This window comes from Mirounga angustirostris, unplaced genomic scaffold, assembly GCF_029215605.1.
Source record: "Mirounga angustirostris isolate CCGP_5_RB_7025 unplaced genomic scaffold, mMirAng1.0.hap1 SCAF_10, whole genome shotgun sequence".
Classification (NCBI taxonomy): domain Eukaryota; kingdom Metazoa; phylum Chordata; class Mammalia; order Carnivora; family Phocidae; genus Mirounga; species Mirounga angustirostris.
The window spans coordinates 72,993,631-73,006,174 of NW_026991718.1; the positions used below are offsets into that span (position 1 = coordinate 72,993,631).

Genomic DNA, 12,544 nt, shown 5'->3' on the forward strand with positions numbered 1-12,544 from the left:
TTCGACTCCCTGATCTCCCACTTCCCAGCCTGTGACATGGGGACAGGGATGGAGAACCACAGAGTTGGTGTGAGCCTAAGATTAAGATAATGAACACAAAGAGGCTACAGAAAATCAAGGCACGCTTGTCACGCAATGATGATTATTCTCACTCTGCAGAAGCGTACATCCCTTTGCAGGGATGTCTGGTCACCGGAAGGGAAGGTTTTAAATGTCTTAGTCTCCCCTCAGCATTCTGGGATGCCCGCGGAATTCGGAAACTTCAACTATGTTAAGCATTTTTTTTTTTTTAATTTTATTGTTATGTTAGTCACCATACAATACATCATTAGTTTTTGATGTCGTGATCCACGATCCATTGTTTTCGTATAACACCCAGTGCTCCATGCAGTAGGAGCCCTCCTTAATACCCATCACCAGGCTAACCCATCCCCCTCCCCCGCCCCTCTAAAACCCTGAATATAAGCATATTCTTATGCGGAAAAAGGAAACCTGAGCTTTAGGAAGCAGTCAGGCCTGGAGCTGGCTTTCTCCCTTCTCCTGGTCTGTTCTCTAGCTCCATGCTCCTGTCCCTGCCCATCCACAGGCCACCAGCAGGAGGTGGTCCCCCTCCCGCAACTCTTGCCCTGCTCTCAGGTTTTGGGGGTGATGATCAGAGTCAGGATGGAAGGAAGTGGCACTCAGCTGAGGGGCATGGTGGATGGGAGGACAGGTCTGGGAATAGGCCCCGGGGCACTCTCCTACATTTGGGACCCAGGAAAGAGGCGAGGGTAAAGAAAGAGCTACACCATCACCTGCTCTTTCTCTCTTACCCTGGCCTGGACAGGATTTAAGGCAGATACAGCTTTTTAAGTGCCTATCCCTCAAGACAGCCTTGCAGAGAGAAAGAGCAGCTAAGGAGTCAGTAGGGAGAGGGTGTCTGAAGCCCTTCCAGGGCCGCCCCTGTTCCAGCTAACAAGGGTGGAACAAGGGTGGAGAGGCCTCCACCTCCTCAGTCCTTCCGATGACATTGCTCAGAGGTAACAAAGCAAATCCGAGGGCCTCACCCTGGTCACAGGGGGAGGTGGGTGCTGACTTGGATCGATCTTCCTCCGATGGTGAGCTTCCAGAAGTGGGCTGTGGGGACTCGGCGCCGGCAAGGAGCTAGAGAGAGGGCGAGAAAGAGGGGAGGCGTGAGAAGGGAGGGTGGAGGCTGCCCCAAGGTCAGGAGCATGGAGGCGCTGTCCTTATGGAGCGAGGGCTGTAGGAGTCCCTGTTGCCCAGCAGCACTCTCTGAATGGACATTCTGAAAGCAGGCTCAGTTTTATTTGACAGTTAAAGGGAAGACAAGTGACTGCACCGGGCCGTGTATGCAAGTGCTGAGTCACTCCACTGTACACCAGGATCTAATATTACACTATATGTTAATTGGAATCAAAATAAAAACTTAAAGAGAGAGACTGCAATTTGTTCAGTTTTCGTTCTACCCACGCACAACTGTCCCACTTCCATCGAGACCTCCCTCGCCTATGCAAGCAACGCAAGTTACCGCACCCAAAGCAACTCGATGTTTGTCTCTAGCACCTGTTGGGCATTTATCCATCGTCTTATTCAGCTGTATTTAGTTCATGGCCTCTGCATGTGGATACTGTGTGGGGCTCTCTACTCAGGTAGACTACAGGCTCTTGGAAGGTAAGACTCTAGCCAGTATTTGTGTTGCTCCTGGCGCCTTGCACAAAATGATACCTTTAGTAGAAGCTCAATAAATATTTTTAGATGTATTGATATTGGTTGGCAAATTTCCATAGAGCACACAACACCCCCACCCCTCCCTCCGCCATGAAGTCTATTTGCTGGCAGAGATGCTGGCACACTCGTGTCAAGTTCCCGTTAAAGTCAGAGGTTTGGACTAAGCGGTCATGCAGAGTTCTGCTCTATTTTACTCTTGATCTACCAGCTGTGCGCACATGTTGTCTCTGGACAATGGACCACCTGCAAGGGGCAACGTGAAGACAAGCAGCACTCCAGCAAGCCTAACACTCTTGCAAAGAAGCCCTTTTAGCTTCTGACCAAGGGTACTTCTCTCCCTTCCTCTCACACGAAGTTGAGCTACTACTTGGTCACGTGGCTTTTTCCAGCTTTTGCACCAGAAGCAATCCAGCAATAAAAACATCAGAATCCTCTAGTCTTTAACTCTCTCTCTTCCCAAATTTCTCCATGTTGGCTTCTTACCACGAGGTTCCCCAAAATCTAAGACAGGCAGACGATGCCTGGTTATTGGTGTTACAGCTCGTGTAAATAGGGGGGAGAGGGCAGGTGTGTATTGCATTTTCTCTTAAATGTTTCATGACAATGACTAACGATTCTGTCTCAATTTACTTCTAGCAAGGCAAAAAGCCACATCTCCCACGAAGGGCTCTCCCTAGAGCTCATAAATGTGTGTGTCCAACATTGTCATGACAGGGTGTTTGCTTAACCCACCTCTTTGGTGGGAGCCTAGCATTCTTGGGTGCTGACATTCTGCTTGCAATTGCAATGTCTTGGGTCAATAACTGAAGTCCTGTTTCCACTAGTGGGATTTACAGAGCCAAGAGCCACCCCCATCCAGAGGCACAAAATCTCATAGCTAACCAACCAGGGAGAAGAGAATTCTTTTTTCCCAACCATTGCAAAACAGTTTTGCTTATTGGGAAGGTGGAGAGGGAGGGGTTTAAGAAGATGGAAACAGGGGCGCCTGGGTGGCTCAGATGGTTAAGTGTCTGCCTTCGGCTCAGGCCATGATCCCAGGGTCCTGGGATCGAGCCCCATGTCGGGCTCTCTGCTGGTGGGAAGCCTGTTTCTCCCTCTCCCCCTGGTTGTGTTCTGTCTCTCTCTTTCAAATAAATAAATAAAATATTAAAAAAAAAAAAAAAGAAGATGGAAACAATCCAAACCTCCCCATTCGAGGGAAAGAGCTCTTCTGAGATGCACCAGGGAAAAGGCGCGGGCAGTTTCTAAAAGGAGAAGGGAAACACAGCCCTTCAGAAGGTATTTCAGGGCAGAATTTAGGGAGAACATTTAGGAGTCAAAATTGTAGAGCACCCTGAGACAGACTTGCTTTTCTGGTAAGTGCTTGAGAATGCCCGATACTAGGTGATGAGGATCACTGTCCACCCCCCACCCCCAACAGGATTTCTTGCCCAGTTAAAATGGTTCTGATTTTCTCATAACTTACTCTTTTGAAGACTTTTACATTTTCTAGGCTGGAAGCCAAGGCCAAGAAGAACCTTCAAACAAAATGCTATGGATGCCTTGAGCTCTATGTACATCTGTGGGCCCTGACTTACTACCAAAATAGCATCTTAGCAAATGGATCTCTTCCTACTGACATTCAGAACGTCACACGGATAGAGCCAGGGGGCTTTGGTCTCCAAAGAAAGGCCCAGATGTTTCACGTGGTGGGGCATTAACAATATTCCTTGGGTGGTACTACCACAAATCTCCTTGGCCTGCTCCCTAGAGAAGAATGTGGTCCCAGCGCTTCATGCATGTATCCTCATTATAGTGACACCAGGGACAAAGTTCAAACACTGACATTGCTTTCATGCCAGTTCTGGATGCAGATAAGCCTACTTCCTTGTCTAGAAGTGTGCTTTTTCTCGAGGGAATTCCAAAGTCCTCATCTCAGAGATTAGGTTTCCCTGAGGAACAGAACACTTGAGACTTGCTTCATTTTTCCCCCACTTCTGGAACTGAAGGAGACTTTAATGTCACCTGCCCGACCACTTTTTTTTTCTTCCCTTTTTAGCACATGTCTTTAGCTGTGTCTCAAACCCAGGAATCTTAGAACCTTACTCCGGGGTCAGGGGCGGGGGGCGGGGGCTCTCAAGATGAGATGAGAGGTGGTGGCCTCCAAAAAGCTCCAGAAACACCTCCAAATAGCCAGTTACCTTTTTCCTCCTCTGGCCGCTGTTGGTGATTTTGTCTGGAGTAACACCTAGGTCAGCCAGGACTTTGGCAATTCCTCTGGCGTCCACCCCACAGTTGGGGGCCACGTTGGTCTCACAGCGCCGGTGAACGTTCATCTTGCAGACTGTAAGGAGACACGGAGAGGAGACTTCCAACGTTCGTGACCTAAAACGTTACCTTGTGGGTTGTTTTTTTTTTTTTCCTGATTGCAAAAGTAATACATGTTCATTTGATAGAATTTGGAAAATGCAGAAAGACAAAAAGAGAAAAATAAAAATCACCCATCATCTCATCACACAGAACTAAAACAGCATCCTTCAGAACACCATACAGACATAACCACTGTTTATGGATAAATATCACATTTTATTTCCTCCTAGGGAACAGAACACAGACCATAAGAGAATTTAACCCGTTTATTTGGAGAAAGTTCATCTGGATCCTGAGTACAAATGGGTTACACATACACAGTGTGCTTTACTACTTTGCTAAAATGTGGGAATATTACCAAGTGAGAAGTGCCCACAGTACAGCCTACTGAGATGCTCATCTGAACATGAGGACATTGAACGAGGTGACCTCCAAGACTCCATTCAAATCTAAAATCCAATTTCAAAGGAACAAAAGCCATGCTTGAGAGTCTTTTTTTGCCCACATCATTTAGTTGTCAGTGTAGGACGTCAAAAGCGAAAACATCAACTGTTCTGGTTTCCAGTCTAACACGTAAGGCGCTGAGACAATGTTGCTTGGTCCTAACAGGCGCAGAGCTGAACAAACTGAAAAATCAACAACTCTTCTCAGGTCTACTAGTGGAGTAAGGTTATAGGGCACACTGCTGCCCCCAAATGAACAAGACAGACAGGCAGCTACTGTGAACCACAACTCACCGGGCAGAAACTCCCCAGCAGCAACCTCTGTGGGAACCAGGACCAGGGCAAGGAAACCGGAACTGAAATTGGCAAAGTGCTGGAGTCTCAGGGTGGATGAGGCTGAGTCTAAACTCTGGGCAGACCCAGTCGTAGGGGCCTCCCACACCTTTGTCAGTTTTGCTTCTAGAAGTTTGATCAGGTCCTCACAGTGAACTCTGGGGAAAAAATTCCCTTATGCTTCTGCCAGGGGCAGGGGAGAAGGAACCATTTTGAAATAAACCAGAATACTCTGTTCTTAACTAGGCCTGCTTTTAGGAGAAACTATTTTGCCACAGCCTAAACTATTGTAGGTTTATCAGATCCCACCTCACCTGGGGGAAGGAAAATACCCTACTCTAGCCTGTTTAGCTTCCCATGTGGAAGAAGAAAAATACCCAAATCCAGCCCACTCCAGACATCCTGTCCCACCTAAGGGGGGAGGAAAAAGCCCCTTGAGTAACACTTATAAAGGTCATAGTTCAGAGGCACAGGTTCATGGCAAGACTGAGATCTAATCATAGGACCAGAGAATGTTTCCCCTGCCCCACACCCTCACCACCACATTACTAAAGGCCTATTTACTGCAGTTCCTTTTACTCAGCACGTCATGTCCAGCTATCAAGAAAAAGTTAAAAGGCATTCTAAAAGGCAAACACACAGCAGGGCAGGAATGTTGGAAGTATCAGACCGGGAATTTATTTTTTATTTTTATTTATTTTTAAAGATTTTATTTATTTATTTTAGAAGGAGAAAGAGAGTGAGCAGAGGGGTGGAGTGGGAGGGAGAAGGACAGACAGACTCTGCACTGAGTGCAGAGCCTGATGCGGGGCTCCATCTTACAATCCTGAGATCATGACCTGAGCTGAAACCAAGAGTCAGATGCTCAACTGACTGAGCCACCCAGGCCCCCTTCAGACCGGGAATTTAAAACAGCTGTGGGGGCACCTGGGTGGCTCAGTCGGTTAAGCGTCTACCTTCGGCTCGGGTCATGATCCCAGGGTCCTGGGATCGAGCCCCGCATTGGGCTCCCTGCTCTGCGGGGAGCCTACTTCTCCCTCTCCCACTTCCCCTGCTTGTGTTCCCTCTCTCACTGTGTCTCTCTCTGTCAAATAAATATTTAAAAAAATAAAAAATAATAAAACAGCTGTGATTAATATACTAAGGGCTCTCATCAATAAAGTAAATAGCATGTAAGAACAAATGGGCAATGTAAGCAGAGAGAGGGAAATTCTAAGAAAGAATCAAAAGGAAATTCTAGAGATCAAAAACATTGTAACAGGGGCACCTGGGTGGCTCAGTCATTAAGCGTCTGCCTTCGGCTCAGGTCATGATCCCAGGGTCCTGGGATCGAGCCCCACATCGGGCTCCCTGCTCTACAGAGAGCCTGCTTCTCCTTCTCCCACTCCCCCCGCTTGTGTTCCCTCTCTCACTGTGTCTCTCTCTCTGTCAAATAAATAAATAAAATCTTTAAAAAAAACAAAACAAAACATTGTAACAGAAAACAAGAATGCCATGGCTGGTCCCATTGGTAGAATGACACTGGTGAGGAAATAATCTCTGAGTTTGAGGATAGGTCAATAGAAACTTCCAAAACAGAAGCAAAGAGAAAAAAAGACTAAAGAAAAGAAACAGACTATCTAAGAACTGTGGGGCTATATAAGGTATAATGTGTATAATGGAAACACCAGATGAAGAAGACAAAGAAAGATAAACAGAAGAAATATTTGAAACAAAAATGACTGAGAATATCCACAAATTAATGTCAGACACCAAACCACAGATCCAGGAAGCTCGGAGAATACCAAGCAGGACAAAAACAAAACACAATAACAATCTTCACCTGAGCCTGTCACATACAAACTTCAGAAAATCAAAGATAAAGCAAAATAATCTTGAAAGAAGCCAGAAGGAAATTACACCTGACCTACAGAGGAGCAAAGATAAGAACTGCATCTGACTCATCCCCAGAAACCAGGCAAACAAGAAGATGATGGAGCGAAATATTTAAAATATTGAGAAAACCCCCCACCAACATAGAATTCTGTACCCTATGAAATTATTCTTCAAAAGGGAGGGAGAAATAAAGACTTCCCTTAGACAAATAAAAATTGAGGGGATTCACTGACAGTAGACTTGTCTTGCAAAAAAATGTTAAAAGCAGCTCTTCAGGGAGAAGGAAAACTATCAGTCAGAAACTCAGATCTACATAAAGAAAGAAAGACTATCGGAGAAGGAATAAAAACTTTTATCCTCCTTCTTCTTCATTGATCTCACAAATAAGTTTCTCAAAACAATAGCAACAATATATCCAATTACGTATGCTTATATGTATATAAATATGCAGGCTTATGTGTAAGCAAAATGAATGACAGCACTGATACAAGGAGTTGGAGGGAGAAATTATGATTATTTTGTTATTATAATGTACTTGCATTGCCTATGAAGCATTAGAATATTATTTGAAAGTGGATTTGGATTTGTGGTAAATTATACTGCAAACTCTGGGGCAACCACAAACATCAGTAAAAAAAGAAAAGTAACTAATATGCTCAAAAAAGGAGAGAAAATGGAATTGTATGAAATACTCAACTGAAAACACAAAAGGCAGAAAAAAAGCGGAAAATAAAAATAGGAACGAAGAACAAGGGCATCAAATGGAAAACAAGAGCAAAAATGGTAGTTATGAATTCAACTATATCAATAATCACTTTGAACGTCGATGGTCTAAATACAGTTGACCCTTGAACAACACAGCAGTTAGGGGTGTTGACCCCCTGCACTGTTGAAAATCCAAATATAACTTTTGGCTCCCTCAAAACTACTCCCATTAACTACTAATAGCCTTCTGCTGACTGGAAGTCTTACAGATAATATAAACAGTTGATGAAACATACTTTGTGTGTAATATGTACTGTATACTATATTCTTTCAACAAAGCTAGAGAGAAGAAAATGCTACTAAGAAAATAATAAGGAAAATACATTTATAGTAGTGTAAAAAAAAAAAAAAATCCACATATAAGTGGACCCACGCAGTTCAAACCTGTGTTGTTCAAAGGCCCACTGTATGCCAGTTAAAAGAGACTGTCAGAGTGGATCAAAAAACAGGACCCAATTATATTTAATCTATAAGAAACATACTTTAAATATAAAACAAATATAGATTAAAGGCACGGAGAAAGATATACTGTGCTAACACTAATAAAAAGAAGGCAGGAGTAGCTATATTAATATGGACAGAGCAGACTTCAGAGCAAGGAAAATTATCAGGGCTAGCAAAGGGGTCAATTCTCAAAGAAGATATTAAATCTTTAATGTGCATGCACCTAACAGCAGAGCATCAAAATATGTGAGGCAAAAACAGAACTGCGAGGAGAAATAGATGAATCCACTGTTATGGTTAGAGACTTCAACACTCCTCTATCAGAAATGGACAGATCCAGAAGGCAGAAAATCAGTAAAGACATAGTTGAAGTCAACAGCACCATCAGTCAACTGAATAAAATTGATTACTATATCTAGCAACTACTTCATCCAATGACAGCAGAATACACATACTTCTTAAGCTCACATAGGACACTTAATAAGACAGACCACAATCTGAGCCAAAAAACAAACCTTACCAAATTTAAAAGAATAAAAAAAAAAAAGCATACAAAAAAAAAAAATCTGCTCTCAGACCACAGTGGAATTAAATTAGAAATCAAAAACAGAAAAATGGTTGGAAAATCCTCAAATGTTGGAAATTAAATTACATACTGCTAAATAAAACATGGGTAAAAGAAGAAATCCTAAGAGAAATTTTAAAATATTTTTAACTGATTGAAAATAAAAACACAACTTCTCATAATTATCGGGATACTGCAAAACCATTCTTGAAAGACACAATCTACCAAAACTCACAAAAGAAATAATGTAAAAGGTCAATATCTATTAAAGCAGTCAATAATTAATAACTTTCCAAAACAGACAGTACCAGGCCCAGATGAGGTGACTGGTGAATTTTACCAAACATTTAAATTAGAAATTATATCAATTCTCTATAATATCTTCTAGAAAATGAAAACAGAAGGGACATTACAAGAAAAGACAACTACAGCCCAGTATCTGTCATGAATATAAATGTAAAAATCCTCAACAACATACCAGCAAATTGAAGCCAACAATGCATAAAAAGAAATATAAATCATAAACAAGTAGGATTTATCTCAAGTATGCAAAATTAGTTCAACATTTGAAAATCAATTAATGTAATCCTTCACATCATCAACAGGCTAAAGAAGAAAAATCACATAATCCTATAGATAGATGCAGAAAACACATTTGGCAAAATCCAACACCCACTCATGAGCAAATCTCTTAGCAACCAAAAAGTACAGAACTTCCTCAACTTAATACAGAACATCCACAATAAATCTACAACTAATATCATACTTACTGATGAAAAACTAGAAGCTTCCTAGTTTTAAGTATAAGGCAAGGATATCCCCTCTCTCACTATCCCTTTTCAATATTTTATTGGAAAAACTAGATAATGCAATAAGACAAGAAAAAGAAATAAAAGGTATAACGATTGGACAGGAAGAAATAAAACTGCCTTTATTCACAGATGACACGACTGTCTATGTAGAAAACAAAGAACTGACGAAAATCTTCTGAAACTAGTAAGTGATTATAGCAAGGATGCAGGATACAAGGCTAATATACAAAACTCAATCATGTTCATATACACCACCAATGATCAAGTGGAATTTGAAATTAAAAACATGATGATATTTATATTAGCACCTAAAAAACTGAAATACTTAGGTCTGAAACTAAAAAAATATGTACAAAGTCTATATAAGTAAAACTATGAAACTCTGATGAAAGAAATCAAAAAAGAACTAAATAAATGGAAAGATATTCTATGTTCATGGGTAGGAAGTCTCAGTGTTTTTAGGATGTCCGTTCTTCTCAGGGCATTCTCAATCAAAATCCCATAAAGTTATTTTGTGGATATTGATAAACTGAGTCCAAACTTTATATAGAGAGGCAAAGACCCAGAAGAGCCAGCACAATATTGAGAAGAGCAAAGCTGGAGGACTAAGACTACATGACTTCAAGACTTACTCTAAAGGTATAAAAATTAAGACAGTGTGTATTGGTGAAAGAGTACACAAACAGATGATTGGAACAGAATAGAGAGCCAGAAAGAGATCCCCATAATTATACAGCTGATCTTGCAATACAACGGAGCAAAGATAGTTTTCAACAAATGGTGCTGGAACACCTAGAGATCCAGACACACACAAAAACGAATCTAGACACAGATCTTACACCCTTCACAAAAATTAATGGATCACAGGCCTAAAAATAAAATTCAAAACTATGAAACTCCTAGGAGGTAGAAGAAAATCTAGGTGACCTTAGGTATGGTGATGACTTTTAAAATACAACCCCAAAGGCATGATCAATGAAAGAAAGAATTGATAAGCTGGATTTCATTAAAATTAAAGGCTTCTGCTCTGTAAAAGACAATATCAAGAGAATGAGAAGGCAAGCCATAGACTGGGGGAAAACATTGGCAAAAGACACATCTGATGAAGGAATGTTATCCAAAATATGCAAAGAATTCTTAAAACTCAACGGTAAGAAAATGAACCATCCAATTAATGTTTACAGCAGTTCTATTCATAATCACCAAAACTTAGAAACAACCAAGTTGACCATCAGCAGGTGAATGGATAAACTGTGGCATATCCAGACAATGGCATCTTATTCAGCACTAAACAGAAATGATCTATTGAACTATGAAGAGACATGGAGGAACTTTAAATGGATATTGCTAAGTGAAAGAAGCCAATCTGAACAGTCTCCATATTGTATAATTCCAACCATATGACATCTGGGAAAGAAAAACTATGGAGATTGTAAAAGGCTCAGTAGTTGCCAGTGGTTGGGGGGAAGCAGTGGAGCACAGAGGATTTTTAGGGAGGTGAAATTATTCTGTATGATACTATAATGGTGAATACAGGGCATTATATATTTGTCCAAACTCATGGAATGTACAACCTCAAGATCGAACCCTAAAGTAAACTGAGTGATAACAATGGTCAGTGTAAGTCCGCTGATTGTAATAAATGTACCTCTCTGGTGGGGGATGCTGAGAGTTGGGGGAACTGTGTGTGAGGGTAAGGGTATATGGGAAATCTCTGTACCCTCCCCCTCAATTTTACCGTGAACCTAAACTTCTCTAAAAATTCAAGTCTATTAAAAAAAACCAACACAAACTTTTCTGAATGAAACCAAGAAGAGTGGCTGGACCTCCTTCTGGCCCCACATGGTCTGGTCATTGGCCTGGAGGGAGGGGCAGCAGAGACCATCCCCCACCCCAACTCAGGTTTGGAAGGCTCAGCTGAGCTATGGAGCTCAAGATGCCCACAGGACCAAAGATGAGGGTACAGGGTAGGGATGCTGGTAGGAGGGGCCTTTCTCAGACAATATAAACATATAAGAAAGCTCCACCACAGCCTAGCCATGGTGCTGACTTGATTCACTGAATTATTGCTGGTGATGCCTGGAAATCCTCAGGCCCACCATGTACTCCCAGCACTCTCTTCTAAATTACCGGTCCCATTCTCCATAGCAGCAGCTACCCTTTGACACTCAGCTTACCTTACCTACTCCTGCCCACCAGCCCCAGGAATGCTTTCTTCTGCCTCCTCATGAGGTGACAGAAAGGACAAGAACAAAGCAACCAACCTGAAAGAATTTCTTAGCAAGGGCAACAGAGCGATATAATTCGACCTCTGACGCCCTCTGCTGTTAAAATGCTAAACCTGTCTGTCCTAACAAATCAATTACTGTGGGTTGGCAGGTCAGCAGAACAGAAATGGTCTTCGGGACATCTTCACTTTTTACTTTTAAAACTCTTTCTTTTCCCCTCAAAGATTTGCTTTCTATTTTTAAAAACTCTATTACTTCCCTGGGAGAGCCATATAGTTTTCTCAATATGTAAAAGGGAAGGGGAGGGGAGGGGAGGGGAGGGAAGGGAAGGGAAGGGAAGGGGAGAGAGGAAGGGAAGGTGGGAGGGAAGACTCTTCCTTTCTCTTGTCTTTCTGGCTTCCCACAGCCACTGCACGAAGTATGCAGCTAAGATCACTCAGTTCATTATTTTCATTCTAGTTCTCAGAAGACAGGAGGGCAGCTGAGATTAGAAGCAAGCCCAGGGTCACCCAGCCAGAGTGACTTCCCTACCACTGCCCAGCCTGGCAATAATGCAACCAGGACCAGAATGGCTTCCCAGACTCTTAGCCTGTGATCTCGATGGGCCACAGCTCCCTAAGTCATTGGTCCTCCAACAAAATGGCCCCTTCCTTATCCCTTCTTGGAGAGCAAGTGATACTCTGGTCCCTTATTCCATGAAAGCAGCCTCAGATCATAGTGGTTATTAAAATGGGCTCTCAAAGAAAGGCAGGGGACTGGGAAGGGGCTTCTCCGGGAATCTCTAGGCCAGACCTTTTCCCAGGATACCTTCAGCCCTGCCTGGGAACAGAGTCGCAATCCGAGCAGACAGGCAGGGGCAGGGAGCCCACCTCACACTGGGACGAGAAAACACCAAGGCTTCCACAGGTTCCCGCAGGGCACACTGTGAGCTATGTGAGAGCTGGGTTTCTGCACACTTGCCCCTCGGTGCCGAGGGCTTCAGGGCGGCTGGGCTGGAGGCAT

The 12,544-nt window shown here is 42.7% G+C and overlaps 1 protein-coding gene across 2 annotated transcripts in view; it reads right to left on the reverse strand.

The window, feature by feature from the left end:
- Positions 1–12,544, reverse strand: part of PRKCE (protein kinase C epsilon) — a 489,104-nt gene that overhangs the window by 152,353 nt on the left and 324,207 nt on the right. For both annotated transcript variants that reach the window (XM_045885068.3, XM_045885067.3), the window contains 2 exons: positions 3,909–4,051; positions 1,047–1,143 (listed from right to left, as the gene is read on the reverse strand). In XM_045885068.3, coding sequence (XP_045741024.1) covers positions 1,047–1,143; positions 3,909–4,051 — 240 coding nt within the window. The remainder of the gene's footprint in view (positions 1–1,046; positions 1,144–3,908; positions 4,052–12,544) is intronic.